This window comes from Strongylocentrotus purpuratus, unplaced genomic scaffold (assembly GCF_000002235.5).
Source record: "Strongylocentrotus purpuratus isolate Spur 01 unplaced genomic scaffold, Spur_5.0 spur5_scaffold_10, whole genome shotgun sequence".
NCBI lineage: Eukaryota > Metazoa > Echinodermata > Echinoidea > Camarodonta > Strongylocentrotidae > Strongylocentrotus > Strongylocentrotus purpuratus.
This window is the reverse complement of record NW_022145595.1, coordinates 7,321,092-7,341,531: the sequence shown is the minus strand read 5'-3', so window position 1 is coordinate 7,341,531 and position 20,440 is coordinate 7,321,092. Positions and strand designations below refer to the sequence as shown.

Here is a 20,440-nt window from a genome sequence, read left to right as displayed (position 1 = left end):
ACACGAATTCCGCCGAGTTTCCGCCCGAATCTAACACGTATCGGCTATGACGTCATTTTTTCAGACTGCTTTTCGCCCCTTAAACGTCCTTTTTTTTCCTTGAAAATTTGCAGTGACATGCCGAGTTCCAATACGCAGGGCACCTCTTGGCCGGATTTTTAAAATTGGTCAAGGGGGCCATTTAAGACGCCATTTTGTCCTATAAATCTATTTTACATCATGTGTTTCGATAGGATTATCATAGAAAAAAAAAGAGTGGTTTGCAATAACAACCATGAAATTTTCTTTCTAATGATACCAAATACGGCCCATAAAGAGACATAAAGAGAGAGAGAAAAAACAATTTAACTCCGGTCATAATACAGATCCTGTACGTTTTCCGCCCATGCATTACACGCATTGTCTATGGGGCATATCGGGTTCAGGCTTTTGGCCCCCAGAACGATCTTGATTGCAATGACGAACATGCACCAAATCCCATTGGTTTTTGCACGCAGTGCTTGCGAGCCCTCTCTAGGTTCTTTCCCCTATCCCAATTTCTTTCAAACTCCGTAGGCATAGCCACTACCATCCCATCCAGGTCACTGTAATCTTCGTTCTCCGGAATCACTCATGCACACCCGTCCATCCAGGCGCCATTTTGTCCGTTTCGAGCCGTTGTGCATTGTGTATAAAGATGTGTGTTGTCGCGTATCAATAGTAACATAGGCCTACATGTAACAAAGATATCACTCACAGCTCCCATTCATTTTCCAATAAGAGCGTTGTATTGCCATCTTTCTTCATGTCATTATTTACTCAATCTGTTTAGTGTTTCAAGGTTTGTTTTCTCTTACTACCTTTCTAATGGTATTGTTTGGTTTAATCGATCAATTTATCTTGTTTATTTTAATATTTCATTATCATTAGGGCCTATGTTTTCCTATCATATCATTTCTTATTATTATATTTGCTCATACTATTTTTTGCTTTCATCCTTGCGATTTTGTCTTTCTATCTTTTTCTATATATATGTCTATGTTTCAGTATCTTTCAGGATGTTATTTTTGTTGTCATCATATAAACAAAAAAAGAGGGTTTTGATGCTCATAATTCAGCAAAGGGGTTTGTATATTATGAATAGTGACTAACGGTGACCCTTATGAATATTGTTTTTTAATCTAAACTATGAATAGTCATTGTTATGTCCCTTTCCCGAATAGTGACCCTTGTGGATAGTGGTCCTTATGTATATTCTAAATAGCAACCTATTTGTATGATATGAATAGCAGTTTGCTAGTATATGGTAGAAGTGCATTATGAATAATGACATTGATGAATAATGATCCTTATTGATAGCGAGGTTATCCCGTTTAAATTGCCATTGTCATCCCTTCCCCCTCCACATACACACTCTATCGCTCATTTACTCTCGTTATTTTCCCTCTCATTCCGTCATCTATCTTCTTTTCTATATAATTCCATTTAAATATTCTTTCTTTTTCATATTCACATCTTTCTTTCATAAATGTTTCTCTCATTTCCATGCCATTCTACTACTTCTATTCTTTTATAAATATTTTTCTCATTTCCATATCACAATTACTACAAAAATAGAAATAAACAATTACCACAATAATAATAATTTTAATAAAAGCAATAATAATGATATTTAGTCTCCAACAAATGAAAAAAATACTGCAATTACATCACAGTTGAATGGCTAATTTGCCAATTTGAGATTCCCATATGTCTTTTGACAAATTACTAGGATGTAACTTTTCATGTGCATAATTATGGTCCTAATCAAATATCTAAACCACAAAAGGGATAGTCAATATTGTATACCTTTTAGCGGTTTTTAAATCATGCAAATTTAACTTACTTATAACAAGTATTACAGAAAAGAATGCATACAAATAAATTAGTCACAGTGCCATTATCAGTTGTGTAAGGTTGTTTTATTCCAATCATGTCCATTGCTGGAGATAATATCAAATCACCGGTGCTTGATGGATGAAATACAGATAAGCTCATTGGTCAAAGTGCAAAGAGCCATCCATCTACCAAAGATGTAAAATGAGGAACCTGCAGTAGAAGAAAAGAAAAAAAGGTGTGTGCTATGAATTTTCACTTCATTATTTTTTTGCATTTCATTTTTGCTTTCATTTTCTACAACCATGTATGTGTATGATCTAAAAGTAAACTCAATTTGCAATAACAAGTTGTTCTGAAGAACAGCAAAATATTTGAAATACAATTTTCTCTCAACTTCCTTTAACTGCACCATGATAGATATTGGCACAAGATAACCACCTGTCAGTGACCACACTAATCCCTCTAATCCCTCCTCGCCCGATCTAGTGCAGAGGGGCATTAATACTCACTCTTTAGGGATCATAGAAGTAGATGAACCCCCTGGGTTGACAGTTAAGAAATCATTCCAACCCCCCTCTACACCACCAGCGTGCTTCTCAATGAAGAACTTGAGGGGAGTAGACTTGGACTCCTCCACGGTACAGGGAGTGTTCACATTGCCTGAGATGTTGAAGAGTTTGGTGGCCTGGTTGCGTTCACATCTGAAGCCAGCGAAACCACAGAGCTCCCCTTCTGCAGATGATCTAAAAGTTAGCATAATGGGGAAGAAACAGAGATTGAAAATTCTCAAAGTTCCTGCAAAGATGCTTGTTGACAGGATTATGCATACCTAAGCGGTGCCCATTGGTCCCTCATGATCCTCTTTTTCTAATGTTAATAAAGAGCTGAGTTGATGAGATAACCACCTATCAGTGACCACATTAATCCCTCTAATCCCTCCTGGCCATCTAGTGCAGAGGGGCATTAATACTCACTCTTTAGGGATCATAGAAGTAGATGAACCCCCTGGGTTGACAGTTAAGAGGTCATTCCAACCCCCCTCTACACCACCAGCGTGCTTCTCAATGAAGAACTTGAGGGGAGTAGACTTGGACTCCTCCACGGTACAGGGAGTGTTCACATTGCCTGAGAAGTTGAAGAGTTTGGTGGCCTGGTTGCGTTCACATCTGAAGCCAGCGAAACCACAGAGCTCCCCTTCTGCAGATGATCTGAAAGTTAGCATAATGGGGAAGAAACAGAGATTGAAAATTCTCAAAGTTCCTGCAAAGATGCTTGTTGACAGGATTATGCATACCTAAGCGGTGCCCATTGGTCCCTCATGATCCTCTTTTTCTAATGTTAATAAAGAGCTGAGTTGATGAGATAACCACCTATCAGTGACCACATTAATCCCTCTAATCCCTCCTGGCCATCTAGTGCAGAGGGGCATTAATACTCACTCTTTAGGGATCATAGAAGTAGATGAACCCCCTGGGTTGACAGTTAAGAGGTCATTCCAACCCCCCTCTACACCACCAGCGTGCTTCTCAATGAAGAACTTGAGGGGAGTAGACTTGGACTCCTCCACGGTACAGGGAGTGTTCACATTGCCTGAGTTGTTGAAGAGTTTGGTGGCCTGGTTGCGTTCACATCTGAAGCCAGCGAACCACAGAGCTCCCCTTCTGCAGATGATCTGAAAGTTAGCATAATGGGGAAGAAACAGAGATTGAAAATTCTCAAAGTTCCTGCAAAGATGCTTGTTGACAGGATTATGCATACCTAAGCGGTGCCCATTGGTCCCTCATGATCCTCTTTTTCTAATGTTAATAAAGAGCTGAGTTGATGAGATAACCACCTATCAGTGACCACATTAATCCCTCTAATCCCTCCTGGCCATCTAGTGCAGAGGGGCATTAATACTCACTCTTTAGGGATCATAGAAGTAGATGAACCCCCTGGGTTGACAGTTAAGAGGTCATTCCAACCCCCCTCTACACCACCAGCGTGCTTCTCAATGAAGAACTTGAGGGGAGTAGACTTGGACTCCTCCACGGTACAGGGAGTGTTCACATTGCCTGAGAAGTTGAAGAGTTTGGTGGCCTGGTTGCGTTCACATCTGAAGCCAGCGAACCACAGAGCTCCCCTTCTGCAGATGATCTGAAAGTTAGCATAATGGGGAAGAAACAGAGATTGAAAATTCTCAAAGTTCCTGCAAAGATGCTTGTTGACAGGATTATGCATACCTAAGCGGTGCCCATTGGTCCCTCATGATCCTCTTTTTCTAATGTTAATAAAGAGCTGAGTTGATGAGATAACCACCTATCAGTGACCACACTAATCCCTCTAATCCCTCCTCGCCCGATCTAGTGCAGAGGGGCATTAATACTCACTCTTTAGGGATCATAGAAGTAGATGAACCCCCTGGGTTGACAGATAAGAGGTCATTCCAACCCCCCTCTACACCACCAGCGTGCTTCTCAATGAAGAACTTGAGGGGAGTAGACTTGGACTCCTCCACGGTACAGGGAGTGTTCACATTGCCTGAGATGTTGAAGAGTTTGGTGGCCTGGTTGCGTTCACATCTGAAGCCAGCGAAACCACAGAGCTCCCCTTCTGCAGATGATCTGAAAGTTAGCATAATGGGGAAGAAACAGAGATTGAAAATTCTCAAAGTTCCTGCAAAGATGCTTGTTGACAGGATTATGCATACCTAAGCGGTGCCCATTGGTCCCTCATGATCCTCTTTTTGTTATGTTAATTAAGAGCTGAGTTGATGAGATAACCACCTGTCAGTGACCACACTAATCCCTCTAATCCCTCCTCGCCCGATCTAGTGCAGAGGGGCATTAATACTCACCCTTTAGGGATCATAGAAGTAGATGAACCCCCTGGGTTGACAGTTAAGAGGTCATTCCAACCCCCCTCTACACCACCAGCGTGCTTCTCAATGAAGAACTTGAGGGGAGTAGACTTGGATTCCTCCACGGTACAGGGAGTGTTCACATTGCCTGAGATGTTGAAGAGTTTGGTGGCCTGGTTGCGTTCACATCTGAAGCCAGCAAAACCACAGAGCTCCCCTTCTGCAGATGATCTGAAAGTTAGCATGGGGAAGATACAAAGATTGAAAATTCTCAAAGTTCCTGCAATGATGCTTGTTGACAGGATTATGCATACCTAAGCGGTGCCCATTGGTCTCTCATGATCCTCTTTTTCTTATGTTAATTAAGAGCTGAGTTGATGAGATAACCACCTGTCAGTGACCACACTAATCCCTCTAATCCCTCCTGGCCATCTAGTGCAGAGGGGCATTAATACTCACTCTTTAGGGATCATAGAAGTAGAAGAACCCCCTGAGTTGACAGTTAAGAGGTTATCCCAACCGCCCTCTACACCACCAGCGTGCTTCTCAATCAAGAACTTGAGGGGGGTAGACTTGGACTCCTCCACGGTACAGGGAGTGTTCACATTGCCTGATACAATTTAGCACTAAAAATAAAGCTTGTATTACTTTCCTTGTTGACAAATATGCAGTAATGCTAAACTAGGATCTTAATACATTCATGATAACTATAGTAAGTTGGTACAATACAAATATCTTGCAAATCAAACCCTCTTATGTAAACATGGTCTATTATAGTTCCTCTTTCTGTTGTTGAATTGGTTACAAATTGCTTATATCCATAACCAATGAAAAACTTTACTAAACAAGAACTTTGTGTATAATTTTCATTAAAATCTCCCATAATGATAACTTTTTGACTATGATTATGAGCTGTTTCTACCAAATTCTTCAAATGCATAAGAAACACAGACATTTTGTATGAGGCTGGTCTATATATTACAACAAGTAGGACTGAAAACTTTGAAACTATGTGAATAGCAATATTTTCAATGTTATTTGTTAAATGTAATCTAGAAAATGATTTGGTAATTTTGCCGTAACATGACACTCCACCATGTGATTGTTGCCCAAGTTTGGTAGTTATTTCACTTGAATTATTATAAGCCATGTATCTTGGTTGATGGTAACTTTTGTAATCTGATAATTCTACATCCAAAGGAAAATACTCATCTTTCAGCCAGGTTTCTGTGAGGCAAATAAAGTCTGCATTCATATTTTGAATCTGTTTACAAAGGTCTTCAAAGTGTAATCTTAAACCTTGAACATTATGTAATATTATCATGTGCTCATAAGATAAGCTTGGTGTACATTGTGTCTCCAAAAAGTGAGGCATTTGTGCAATGGACTCAGAAATACTCTCATTACAATATATGTATTTAATATCAAACTCTTTCAAAGTCAGTCCTTTTAAAGATGTTAAACGGCTCAATCCCACATAAGCTTGGCCAGCACAAAAGATACCTTTCATATTAAATAAACACTTTTCCAAACTTAAACCTTGAACTTTGTGAATTGTTGAAGCATAGGCTAGCTTTAATGGAAATTGCAAGCGTTTAAAATTATCATGAACCTCCTCTACTTTTGCAATACGAACAGAATTTTCATAATCTTTAAATATCTTATTAGTCTTTCTAAATTTGGCACCAACTTTATCATTATCAAACTGCACATATATATACTTTAGTGTAAATGGTTCAGTTCCTTCAATAAATGCCTTTACAGTTCCAATTTGGCCATTACTTAAACCATCTGATGTATCTATGTTTCGTGTAAGGATAACCCTCACCCCAACTGCAATGGATAATTTTTCAGGTAATGTTACTTTTTCTTTTTTGTTTTTCTTTATAGAATTAGATTTAGGGTTGGAATCGACTGCTTTAGTAACTTTGATTTCTTTGAAATTTTTAGACAGCATATGTATATTGTGTGCATCAACATCTTTATTTTTAGGATAGATATGTAAAACATCATCTGTATATTCATGAGCCTCACAACTTCTTAAAAGTGATAGATCATGTTCATCTACATCTTCATTTCTTTTTCTTATGCGTAGTTTGTTCAGTAAATTTGCAAACTCAGCATCATCTTTCTGACGCATTATCTCGTCTAGTTCTATTATCTTGAAATTGTCATGCCATAACCTTGAATTAACAGATTCATTATACAAAGGTGTGCCTCCCACTGGAGCCAATTGATAAAAGTCTCCCACAGCAATAACACTTACATGACCAAAGTCACTAGACTTTCCTTTTATTTGTTGAAGACGTCCATGAATATAACCAAAGATATTCTGATCCACCATAGAAATTTCATCAATTATAACAATTTGAACTTGAGATAAGGTGTTTCGCAATGAACTAAGTCTCTCTTCAGTCAGTGGCACATAAGGTAAACGCATTCTAAGGGGGAGTGAGAAAGCACTATGGATTGTTAGACCTTGAATGTTAAAGGCTGCAACCCCAGTTGGTGCAACTTTCAAAACTACAATGGAATCAGGGTTTTCAGAAGTTTTTGCTAATATCCGTGTTGCTTCTGTATATATACATCGTACAAGATGTGATTTTCCAACACCAGCTCCTCCAGTAAGGAACACAAAAAAAGGGTCAATATTAGAGTCTAAAGTCTTATTAATACACCATTCTCTCACTTTGTAAAAGACTTCACATTGTTTAGTGTTCATGGATCTAAATAACGACATTTTATCTTGCTCTGACAATTTAGGTTCACGTAATTCAATCCTATGGTGTGAATCACTACTATCCTTCGTACATAAGTCAGGTACCGCAAACTCGCTATCACTCTCATATGTAACAGAGTCTTTGTCATTCTCTTCCTCAAGCCTACTTTTCTCTGATTCTGGACACAAGGTTGACCAAGCATCAATATCTTCTGGCATATTCTCAAGAAATTCCTTTGCTTTATCAAATGATTCTGCATCTTTTTCATAGAAAGCTTTATTTCTGGTAACTATTGTCCGAACCTTTTTAACTTTCAAATTAAGTTGCACACTTCCAAGAAAAAAGAACTGTTGATAACACTTAAACTCTGATGGCTTTAGTTCATCATTTGTTCTATAAGGTAAAAAAAGTTGAAGCATACTTTGATAAAACCTTTCAGTATTTGTCTCAACGTTAAATCTTGGATATCTAATGATAGCATTTTTCTTTGTTCTTTTCTGCACAAAACCATGTCCATTCAACAATTTATGAATATTCTCCTGTTGTTTTACTTGCTTGCCATACAAAACCCTGTAATCAGAACAGAAAGTTGCTAAACACATGAATTCAAACACTTCATTATGAGGACGATTCCTGTACCTGTCTACCTTGTTCTTGGCCCAAATATTATCATCATCATCTGATTTTGACTTAATGACTGACAATGGTAAACTTAATCTTGTTGGATTTTCACCCACCGGTATGAATTCTACTTTTCGTGAAAATTCCTTTAAACTGAGACCACACACTCTATACACAGCTTCTTGAGCGGAAACTTCTCTATTTTTAATAAAAGCATGGCCAAGTTCCTTCATACATGTTTTAGTATCGTTACCACCAGTTGATATTTCATCATGAACAGCTTGCAAAACCTTGCCCAATTCACGTTCTGATTTAGAAATGTAGGCTACTATATACTGAACACAAGCATATACATCACATACAAACTGTATATCACAATTAGCATTCCAAGCTCGCAATACATGTTTATTATATTGATTTACCCATACAGATTTTAAATTTCGACTATGTACAATAGATACCCTTTCTGCAACCATACAATATGCCTTTTCAAATTCCTCCTGTGATGTATTAAGCTCTTCAAACAATTCTTCTATACTATTGTATTCACTTGTAGCATCCCTCAATTTGTCTTTCACTGATGATACTAGATCCCTAGCTTTAGCCATAACAAATGGGTCTTTATCAGGTTTGGGTCTAACCACAAATGTTCTTTGTGAAGGAGGTCTAGGAAAATTAAAGCGACATTCTTTGCGCCCCTTTTTACAAGATTTAGAATGTTTTTTGCTATGCATTTGCACATGTTCTAGTATATCCTTCAACTCTTCATCCTCTTCTATTGTTGGTAAATGGCATGTAATGTATTTATCAACAAATTCTTTAACTCTTTCATCACTATCTGTGTCTAGTTTAGGAGCATTATCAATCCACACAAGCCCATGAATATGAGGACTTCCACGTAATTGAAATTCCACTCTAAAAAAAGAGTCTACTACTTTACCTATTGGTTTTGCTTTAGATTTAATAACATTTGTAACAAACAGATGAAATCTTTTGTCAAACATTCGAGCAGCAGTGACAGGATTACTTCTTAATACAGCACATTTCTCATTCCAATCCATCGTTTCCGCAGTCCTTGTAGTATCACCTTGTTGTTTTAAAATTGTATTTACTACCTCTGGCCATCTTAAATCAGCGCTTGAAAAGCTGACAAAAAAAGTTGGTATTCCCAGCTGACGAATCATTGCTAGTAAGTCTTTTTGAACTCTTTGCCAATATGGAGGTGTTCCTCTTACAGATGATAGGAATCTATAACCTCTATCAGACTTCAAAATTTTACTCAGTTCTTTATCATTTTTTAGCATAGAGGCTGTCACTTCATTATCGTCACTGGTCTTTTGACCACCTGTTCGTAAAGCTATAGATATACTAGACATTACATTTTCAATTTCACTAATGTATTGTGCATAAAATATATAGTCTGTATTTTGTGCAAATCTGTTATCTACATTCATTAATCGATTATGGAAATACCTTTTTAGTGAAATTTTCTGTTCACGTTTTTCATGATATGTATTAAGTCCTTGTGGAAAAAGGGTAGGAAATGTTTGAGCTTCAGTCCATAGATTAAATAAAATGCGTAAAGGAGTTGATCCTTCACATGGAGCAATACATAAAATATCAGCAAATTCTTCATCCAGTAATTGTTGTCCAATATTCACAGGTTGGAAACAAGAGTCAAGTGGTAATCCTCGTAACTTATCATCATCATCATCATCATCAATGACTTCTTCTTCATTTGATTCATTTTGTGTTTTCAGTTCGTCTGTTCCCTTTTTTTCATGTTTTTCATTATCTAATTCGACATTACAATTATCTTTCATGTTATTCTCATGAATATAATCATGTGCAACATGTATAGTTTCTTCTTGGAGACAAGAGTCAAGTGGTAATCCTCTTGGCTTATCATTATCCTCATGAATGGCTTCTTTATTTGTTTCATTTTGTGCTGTTTTATTCAAGACAAGTTTTTCTTCTTTAGCAATATCTAATTCTTCACCACATTCATCATTTTTTACAGCTTCAGAATTATCATCATTTACAACAGTTTCGCTTTCTTCAATATGTTCAATAGTCCACATAGCATCAATATCTATTGTATGATACCATTTATTATATTTTTTCAAATACTGCAAAGCATCCATGACATTTTTGGTATTGACATTACGATATTCATAATACCCTTTATACGACAGCTTTCTTTTGAGCTTGACACGTACTAATTGATCATCGCAAGGTTGTCTTGGAAGTACACTAACTCCTTTTGACATATTTGATGGTACACTGACTACAGGACCTTTTACAGAAAACTGTCCTCCCTTTGGTAAACAAACAATTTTCATGAAAGAAATATTTTGTGAAATCAAATGACATTCAAGGCTATTCAATTTCAGTAAAGTGTCCGGTATGTCATTCAATTGTAGATTATTAGTCCACGCTTCTGATGACACTATATTTTGTTTCAATTTTCGATGACATGTGTAACAAATCCACAATTTGCCTCGGCACAGTTTAATCATACAGTCTTTAGAACAAGAACTTGTACAAATGTGAAGGTACTTTTCAGATATGCATCTACTTATTTTATATTTCAATTTATGACATTGCAAAACTTGAGTACGAAACAATAATTTCAAACATACTGAACAAACGTATTCTGGTCCATTACAATGAAAGTTTTGGAACTTACTTATAACATCACTGATACTTTTCTTCTTATGATAACTTATTTTCTGTTTTCGCCGCAGTGCTGCAGAATAAGTGTGATCTAATCGATACTTTAGTCTTAGTGCACACAATTTTTTTGCTCTGAACAATACATTCCTAAGGTATTTCTCTTTGCAACCTTGGTAAAATCTCAAATTCTTCTTTTGTCTAACCTGCAATTGTGATTTTTGTAGCATATAATTTCTATGCAAAGCATTGCATTTATACTTGATACGATGATACATATTATGACTTAGTCTAAAATTTGCATCAGTGTTATACTTCAAAAATATTGCTCTCTTCTTCCTTGATTGATATATATCATTAGTTTTATATTTGGTCTTTTTAGCAGATATTATTTTAGATCGATACAAGTCGTCTGTCTTATATTTGGTCTTTTCAGCCAATATTCTTTTAGATCGATACAAGTCGTCTGTCTTATATTTCGTCTTTTTAGCAGATATTATTTTAGATCGATGCAAGTCGTCTGTTTTATATTTCGTCTTTTTAGCAGATATTATTTTAGATCGATGCAAGTCGTCTGTCTTATATTTGGTCTTTTCAGCCAATACTCTTTTAGATCGATACAAGTCATCTGTCTTATATTTCGTCTTTTTAGCAGATATTATTTTAGATCGATGCAAGTCGTCTGTCTTATATTTGGTCTTTTCAGCCAATATTCTTTTAGATCGATACAAGTCGTCTTTCTTATATTTCGTCTTTTTAGCAGATATTATTTTAGATCGATACAAGTCGTCTGTCTTATATTTGATCTTTTCAGCAGATTTTATTTTAGATCGATACAAATCATCTGTCTTATATTTATTCTTTTTGGCGGCTTTTTGTTTTTTCTTGTACAATTCATCCGTCTTGTATTTACTTTCTTTAAGGATTGGTTTTACCCTAGATAACCTCATTTTCATTTTCTGTTCTTTAAGTTTCGTTTTGAATCCAGTTTTCCTTGTTTTACCCCTGAATCTTGGAGTCACTCTTCTAGGTTCAATAGATACATCCTTGCATGATTTATTACCTTCTTGATCAAAAGTGTATAAAGCACTATTTATTCTTACTTTTTTGCTGGGAGGCTCTTCAATTTTTTTGTCAATTTCAACCTCATTAATATACTCAACATCTTCATAACTTTTATGAAAATCTTCAGTTTCAGCAAGTTCAACAACATTCTCAATAACTCCATTATTTTGGACAGATAACACAACATCATAATGTATTCCACCTGTATGGTTTATATATATACCTCTGTTTGTTGTAACCTCTCCCATTTTGGCTTTATTTCCACAAAATATATGCCAACATTTCAATTCTTCATCATAAATGTAAATATCAGTTTCCAGCAAATTCGCAGTTACTAATATTTCTATCTCTGATGCCCATATACCATATTCCATTATTCTTTGGCTTTTTGCATATTGTAAAACAGAAGAAAAAGTTCTTCCCAAATAACCAACAAAAATATCAGAATTTGTTGTGAGAAAATCTACTACCGCAACTCTTATGTCCATATGATTATCTTCAAAATTACAGATTGCATAGGAAATACTACGATAAAAGCAATTACCATCACCAATGATTGTTTTCAGTTCAAGTGGACACCCTAAACATTGATTTGAAATAACAGCATTAGCAGAACGAAGTAGATGTTTATGTGAGATACTCAATTTTGTACATAGCTTTAACTTATCTTGTTGTACAATGGGTTGAAAAAAAAGATTTTTTCTTGTAACACCTAATACAACAACATCATCATTTTCATGTTCAAGTGATGAATCTTTGCTAGCAACTTCACAACCAATTTTTTCATCTTTGTCATTAATCATAATATTGTTCTGGCAAAAATTTGTTTTTTTATCTTTACAAGTAGAATGTACTTCATTAGAAAATTGCTGAGATTTACTTTTAGTCATTTTACCAGTGAAAGTAGGTATTTTATGCAGCTCCAGTTTCATTTTTTTAATTTGCACAACCTCTCCTTCATAGATCAAATTGGTATTACATGTACCTTCTATTCCTTCAGAATTTTGCATACCAGTATTACTGCCAACTTTACTACTATTATTTTGTATACTGTTTTTTCCGTTCATCTTATTATTTACTATACAACAGGTTTCTTCATTGGTGGATTTGTCAAGCTTCAACATAGTGTTTTTCTGAGAAATTACTTTCCTTTCAACATGTGACATCAAATTTTCAGTGCAAAACATATCATTATATTTTTGCTTAGGAGACTTTTCATAACCAATCGTATAACTATCTTTGGTTTCACATTTCTGGGTATTAAGTATCTCAGATGTACACTCAAAATTATTTTCTTCAATCACTTCAAATGCAATATTTCTTTGTTTACATTCATTATCAGGTTCTTTATTACCCTCAACATGTATTGTATTTATAGTGCTTTCAATGCTTGCAATTTGAGTTTCTGTTTCAGGTTCACTTGTTAATAACTTCGGCAATTTTTCATTTAATGTTTGAGAGTCGCCTGTACTTCTATGAAGATCTACACCAGTCAATTCGTAACATGCATTAAGAAGACCAACATTCATAGACCTAGCTAAGGTTGTAATATGCTTGTAAACACCTTGCCATGATGATGTAAACATAAGAATGCTCTTGCCATCTTGAACTTGGAGGCCAGTCTTGGATCTCGAATGTGAATCAAAAATGCAATAACCATCGAGTGTGGATATGACAATGAGTGTGCTTCCATTGAAAGTGAAAAAACAAGCATCATGTTGACAAAGTTCTTGGGCAAGGGCTCGTTTCAAAATAATCCATTTATATTCAGGCATTTCTTTTCCAATAATGTAACCTTTGACTGGTTCTTTGTAATTCATTGTAAATACATCATCAAAACCTTCTAGAACTTCAGGCAGATTTGATATCAACAAAAAGTCCTGACTATTTTTATTGATCTTTCGAATGAGGCCATACAACTCATTGCCATGAACTAGAATATTATCTAAATCCTTACTGCACCAGTATTGTATATTCTTGATTCTGCTAAACATCACAGCTGACAAACAATTGGCCACACATTGCTTTCCACTATTTTCACCAAATCTATAATTTCCTTGATTGAAGTTTCCATGAACTAGTAATGCGGTAGAACTATCAACATTGGTGTTAGTTATGCCACCTTTACATTTGTCTTTTGTTATGCCTAAACCAGTAGATGTAGAAGCCATACAAGTATCATCTTGTTGCAAGCTTAACTTAGAATTTTCATATCCACACTCCTTTAAAAGAGATGCACACATACTGCTAGTACTGTTACAAGCCTGAACAACTTCACTTCCATTTACTTTCTTGGTAGTTTTATCCTGGACAAATACCTTGCCTTTTGTTTGTGGCACAGATTGCATTTGTTGATGTAAGCTTCTTTCATGAATGTTAGCGCACTCTTCCTGTGTGTTTACAGCATTTAAAGATATGGGGAAAGTACATGTATTACGTTGCTGCATATCTGATGTGCAACTTTCAAATGTAAACTCCTTCACGTGGGATAAACATGTAGGCTGAATACCACCAATATCACTATTACACTCTTTTTGGCAAGATGTTTGCTTCATTCTAGTACTGCTACTCTCCAACATAAATGCTTGATCTCTGTTTACATTCTCAGGCTTTCCACTATGTACATGTAGATCTACATGTACATGTATGTCATCCATGTCTTGTGACACAAACTGCATAGGGTAATCTAAGCATTCATCCTTGTTCTCAACTTTCTCTTCAATTCTTTGATTATCTTTCAAAGATGTAGGAACAGTACTTGTACTATACTGCTGCATGTCTGATATGCAGTATTCAAGGTCATACGTCTTTGTGCGGGCTGTGTCTGTCAGCTTTATTACATCACTGTCACTTTGCACACAACTTTCCTTATCACAATTGACTACATCTGTATTTACACTATTCTTCTGAACTCTGTCTTCCTTGTGCGAAACACAAAGCATATCTTCAATTGAATACTTTGGATCATGCTGTTCATTTACTGGAGACACACAGTTCTCAGATTTTCCTGTCGCAGTTGCACCCATTACTTCAAAGACGCCATTACACTGATAATTCATCGACAATGCAAGTTGAATGATGTACTTATGAACACCTTGGTATAACTTCGCATGCATCAAAATACTTGTCCCATTTCCTACATCGATTCCTGAATGATTACGAGAATGCGGATCAAAAATGTAGTAACCATCACACAAAGACATGACTGATAATGTTTCGTTTCCAAAATTAACAAAAGTTACATCACTTTTGTCAAGAGTATCTTCTAAAGCAGCAGTAAGAGGTAAACACTTTGCATCCTTCTGTTCATCTTCATGTTCAGTTACATATCCATTCACAGTTTCAGCATAGTGCACAGTGTACTCGTGCTTACCATCTTCTATATTGCATGGCAAATCTGATGTTTGTAACAAGTCATGGTTGCAAGCAGAAATGTCTGTAATAGACTCATAAAGGCGATTTCCTCTCAGAAGTATACCATCAAGATCATCTCTATTCCATGTACTTGGACTTTTTGTTTTCGAATATATCATTGACATTAAACCATTACATTTACACTGTTTTCCACTACTTGATCCAAATTGTTTGTCACTCTGATGAAAGTGCCCAGAAGCAACAAGACTAGTATCAAACAGGTTGCATCTTGTTTCAATGTCAGAACTTTCACATTTAGTATTAATATCACTTTGACATTTTGTTTCACTAGTTCCAAACAAGCTATTGGTTTGTTTCATTCCTTTATCATTAACTCCTTTTCTAATCTGTCTTTTTCTTACATGGTCTTTCCTCAAAATAACTGTACCATCTTCAGACACTTCAACAGTTCCCATCTTTCTTTTTCGATTGACCTTTGGACGATCCATCAAGGCATCATCAGTGTGAACGAAATTAGCTGACCTTTGACTTTGAATTTGTCTGCCTTTTTGATTTCTTCTCCTGTTTTTGACTCTAACCCAATCACATCCTTCAACATCATTTTCTATGTCACTTTTCTTATTGCCCTCCTGAATTCCAATTTCACTGTCTTTATTTATGCTACTACATTGATCAATCTCTACATTTTTCTCAACATTTTTCCTTCTTTTATCACCAGAAAATGTAGAACCTTTCAACTTTGTCATATATGATTTACCTTTCTTGTGTGGTTTCTTTGATTTTCTTGATCCTCCTCCAGACATTTCTTTGAGACATGTTCCAGGCGTTCTTTCCTGTCCACTCTGCACTGTGTACTCATCATGGTCAATAATGCATTCATCAATCAAGGAATCATAGTATCCATCATCTGAAAAAATACCGAAATTGTCAATGATACTACATGAGTAATTTGAGTACCCACAAATGCATATCCATACCACATTCAAATAATCTGTTTTTCCTTTACATATACCAGAGTTTATGAAGCAATCATGGTACCATCTCTTACACTCTTCACATTGCGTTTGACCAAATGTTTTCCTGTCAAATGTACGGCTTTCACATTGGCTTTTACAAATACTGTCTGCTTGTTTTATTCTGCATTCAATTTCTCTAGCTTTTACAAAAATACACAATACCTCAATTTCATCTATCAATTCTTTACATTCCGATGTCAAAAAAGCCATGGCTAAAGTTCAGGTCATTTGTTTGATCTGGATTCCAATATGAACAAGATTAAAGGTACTAGATATCAACTTTCAGGTATTAAATATCAACTTTCAGGTAGTAATTATCAACTTTCAGGTAGTAGATATCAACTTTCAAGTATCAAATATGAACTTTCAGGTATTAAATAGCAACTTTCAGGTAGTAAATATCAACTTTTAGGGACTAAATATCATCTTTCAGGTATTAGATATCAACTTTCAGGTATTATATAATTTCAGATTCAGATATAAAATCAACTTTCAGGTACTACATTGTATATCAACTTTCAGGTAGTAGATATTAACTTTCAGGTATAGAAATCAACTTTCAAGTATTGGATGTCGACTTTAAACTAAAGAAGTTCATTGAAGCTTTTCCAAAAATTCTGTATATTAAATTCAAATTATCTGCAAATGCTCTCCTCTTCCTGCTTTCCTTTCTTTTTAATTGGTTTGACTTATTTTTAGATGTTTATTTGTCCTCTCACATACTACAACCTTGATTTTTCTTACTCTCTCCTCAGTTTATTTCTAAAGTTTCTCTTTGCTTCCTTTTCAGTTCTCTTAATTTCAAAATTCTCTTTGGGTGTTTCTTAGTTTGTTTCACTTTTTGAGACTTGTTTTTGTTTTCTGTTGCTATCTTTTTAGTTACTTTAAATTCCTCTATACTTTAATTAGCAATTACTCTCAGTCTGTCTTTGCTTTAGTTGAATTAACAACCTTTGTCATAGTTCCTCAACGTTTCTCTTTGGTTTTTTCTTGCTCTTTATTTACTTCTTTTAACTTCACTTTTTATTGCTTTCTATTCAATTTCTCTTAATTTCTGGAATACCTCTTTGATTCAAAAATTGATCTCTCTATGATTGCTTTTTCTATAATCTTTTGTTTCAGTGAATGTATGACAAAATTTCAGTTTAAAGAATACATTCAGCGTAGAGAAATTCAGTCAATGTAAAGAAGAACATTCAGCATAAAGAAATACCATCAGTGTCAAAAATTCAATCAGTGTAAAGAAATTCAATCAGTGTAAAGAATTTGTTCAGCGTAAAGAAATTCAGTCATTGCTTCAGGCAAGTACAAGGGTACAGGCCAAGTTACTAAGCTCAAACATGAAATGTCTTAAACATTAAACAATTGCTTTTGCCTATAGCAACCTGTACTTGGCACACCAACTGCGTAGCTCAAATCAGTGGATTACTGCCGATTGCCAGACAAGAAAAAAACAAGGATAGAAAGTTACGAACACATAACAAACACACGACACAAGACAATAAAAAAGACACAAGACAACTCAAAGAATAATAGTAAAGCTTCAACACAAAACAATTGCTTTTGTCTATAGCAACTTTCACTTGGCACACCAACTGCGTAGCTCAAATCAGTGGATTACTGCCAGTTGCCAGACATGAAAACACAAATGACACAAAAAATACAAACAAAACAAAAGACAAAACTCCACGTAGCTATTACACACCTCAGAGAAATGGTCAGATCCAACCTAAAGGGAAAAAAAAGATAAAAACAGATGTAAAAGATACACTATTTATTAAAAAAATGCTATTCATTTAACCAGCATTATGAATAGCAACCTTATAAAAAGTGGTCTTTATGAATAGGGGGGGTTAATTTGTCAATGGTTTACTCGCTATACTGTCGTTGAAATTTAACCTTTTTATTTTTTATTTTTTGGCCTGCATATAATGGGACATAGACTACTGACTAGTACCGTTAAAGTCAATACTAATACTATAGTCTTTCTACTCCAACCATACTTACAATTACGTGTTGATGTTCTACGAAAAGTGTGTACCGGTAAGCTCAAAATTGAGTGAATATCAGCAACTGAAAGATAAATTCAAAATAACAAACATTGTAATAAACAAAACGATAACATTTACTTTCATCAACATTACTGGCTGTAACGGCCAATTTTGATAAACAAAACATGCAACATAGACTCTAGACTAGACGTATAATAAATGTTTGTCAAAATATTGACAATTTAAAGGAAAAAAGTCTTATTTTAGTAGAGTAAAGTACCCGGTAATCGGTCAGCTCCGGTTTTCGGCCAATTGGTTGGATACATGGTAAAATCACTTTAAAATACATCGCATAATAGCATAACACATATCCCACACATACCATACCATGCCAGTGTCACTGAAGAACCACATTTGCAATGAAAAATATATCCTAAAATATCACATTTTAGCGATGTAATCGGCGGTCCCGCTACCCAAATCTGAAAAATCGAGTTTCTTACGCGTGTATGTAAGAAATATGGGTACCATAAAATGAGCTTTATTTCAAGTATTTTTCAGATTTAGAGCCCGATTTTGTGCTGGTCGCAAGCTCAAAAGTATCTCATCGCATGTATTAAATCAATGCAGCCGCACACCGCGACGCACACACGATATGTCCGTCTAATTCAGATTCCAACTTCCGATCACCGCTGTGCCTGTATTCGGTCAGGCGAGCACCCGGGAGCTCCGGCGTGGGATACCTGCTCCGCCCGCTTGTGCTATACATCAGCGCAGAAACGCACGGCGCGCGCGAGCGCTTCCTATTGACTTTGTACATGCGGCCGTAAACTGAAACGCTCGGCCGATAACCGGCTCCAAAACAGTGAAAATTGAAATGAATATTGTCATGGCAATTCGCGATTTTTTTTGGGGATTCTTTTTTTGTTTAAATAATAATAATATTTGCTTCATGATTTGAACAAGAAATGATAATAAATAGGAAGTAAAGAGTCCAATAAATAGGATTTTGTCTTAAGTGGCCGAAAACCGGGTACTTTACTCTAGATGTTATGCGATGTAACCATGGTTTGGACTGGGCTGAGCGCACACATCCCTTAGCCGATCCAACAAATAGGGGGAAGGGTATTTTTAAATTTTAAACTGTTTGTTGGGGCGAGTGATCTCTTGCCCGTCTTGGGGCTAGCAAAAAAATAAGTGCATAGATATTTTGCTTACGTCTAGCCAGATATAAGCCCGGGGAGGAGCGCGGTTCAGGAAAGTGGCAAATTTTGGAGCTAGGACTCAGTAGGCCTAGGAGTGTATCTAGATCTAGTAGGAATAGATTCTAGATCTAGATTCTACTTAAGTTCTAGTTCTACTCTAGGATGCAAACAACATTTCAATCGCTGTTTTAACCAAGAAATGTTTAGAATTTTGGGGGTAGCCCCCTAATATGGGGAATATGGAGAGTAACCTGCTCTTTCATATGACACCTCATCCATTGAGTTTCACCTTCAAGATCACGAGGAATAAAGCCAGGTTTCAAATTCAATTTATATAAAATCATCGACCAATTTTCATGGTCGCGCAATGCACGTAGACTGCATAGCGATAGGCTACGTGCGATCTCTACGGGACGGATTTTAGACACGGTACGGGTGCGCGATCAGACACCCTATATACCCCTATATATTGTACGGTACATAGAGTCTAAGTATATCTTAAATAAAAACATTAGTTAATTGTGTGTTTATTGTAAGTAAAGAGAAAACTTACCGCTAAGAAAATGAAGTAAACTAAGTAGAATCTAGGTCTAAGACACGTACGTCTGGGCTCAAGCTGACAGAACCTAATCGTGAAAATTAGCCCCCAAAATAGAATTGATCTTTTGCTCTTCTTCTTCTGTTTTGACTCAATTGCAATTTCAGTTGTGACTATTGTCGCCAAAATACTCGACGTCACGTGATTATATGTCTCAATTTTTAATTTGTTAAAACATTTTATTCTAGATCTAGATCTATATTCATCTATCTTTTAGGATATATCGAAAAAAAAGTATCGTACAGTTTTGTGCAACTCACCAAATTGACCATACTCCCCCACTCAAATTTCAAGTAAGATTTTGTTGGCCCTGCAGCCACTGAATTGGGTAGATCAGTGCCTGCAGCGCGCCCTTGTCTAGACACTATGGTATCGCACAATGAACAAAATACATTTATAAATCGCCGGTAACCCAACATTTTTCTCTTTCTTTAAATAAAATATTCCACTTACTGTCTTTCCATATGTTATTCTTTGTTT

General features: G+C 35.9%; 1 protein-coding gene across 4 annotated transcripts; it reads right to left on the bottom strand.

Annotated features, from left to right (window-relative positions):
• Positions 1–1,918: 1,918 nt before the first annotated feature.
• On the bottom strand, positions 1,919–20,193 carry LOC105436960 (NADH-quinone oxidoreductase chain 1-like). Of its 4 annotated transcripts, XM_030979341.1 has the most exons (9): positions 19,916–20,193; positions 18,174–18,239; positions 17,872–17,895; positions 15,908–16,057; positions 5,156–5,322; positions 4,694–4,927; positions 4,227–4,460; positions 3,761–3,993; positions 3,368–3,529 (listed from the first exon to the last, which is right to left on the bottom strand). In XM_030979341.1, exons 5-8 carry the CDS (start codon positions 5,167–5,169, stop codon positions 3,903–3,905), a joined length of 573 nt encoding a protein of 190 aa, XP_030835201.1. In that variant the 5' UTR covers positions 5,170–5,322; positions 15,908–16,057; positions 17,872–17,895; positions 18,174–18,239; positions 19,916–20,193; the 3' UTR covers positions 3,368–3,529; positions 3,761–3,902. The 4 variants fall into 4 exon arrangements, with proteins under 4 accessions (XP_030835202.1, XP_030835201.1, XP_030835199.1 ...); XM_030979339.1 differs by lacking the exon at positions 5,156–5,322 and having other exon boundaries at positions 19,916–20,192; XM_030979340.1 differs by lacking the exons at positions 5,156–5,322; positions 17,872–17,895 and having other exon boundaries at positions 19,916–20,192.
• Between the last annotated feature and the right edge of the window lie 247 nt (positions 20,194–20,440).

Excerpts from the sequence above, each read along its gene's own strand:
- LOC105436960 (XM_030979339.1), bottom strand. The coding sequence starts at position 15,966 with ATGTCTCAAAGAAATGTCTGGAGGAGGATCAAGAAAATCAAAGAAACC. Across the intron at positions 4,928-15,907 it reads AAAGAAACCACACAAGAAAG|ATCATCTGCAGAAGGGGAGC; the intron begins GTAAATCATATA and ends GCTAACTTTCAG. Across the intron at positions 3,994-4,226 it reads ACTTCTATGATCCCTAAAGA|ATCATCTGCAGAAGGGGAGC; the intron begins GTGAGTATTAAT and ends GCTAACTTTCAG.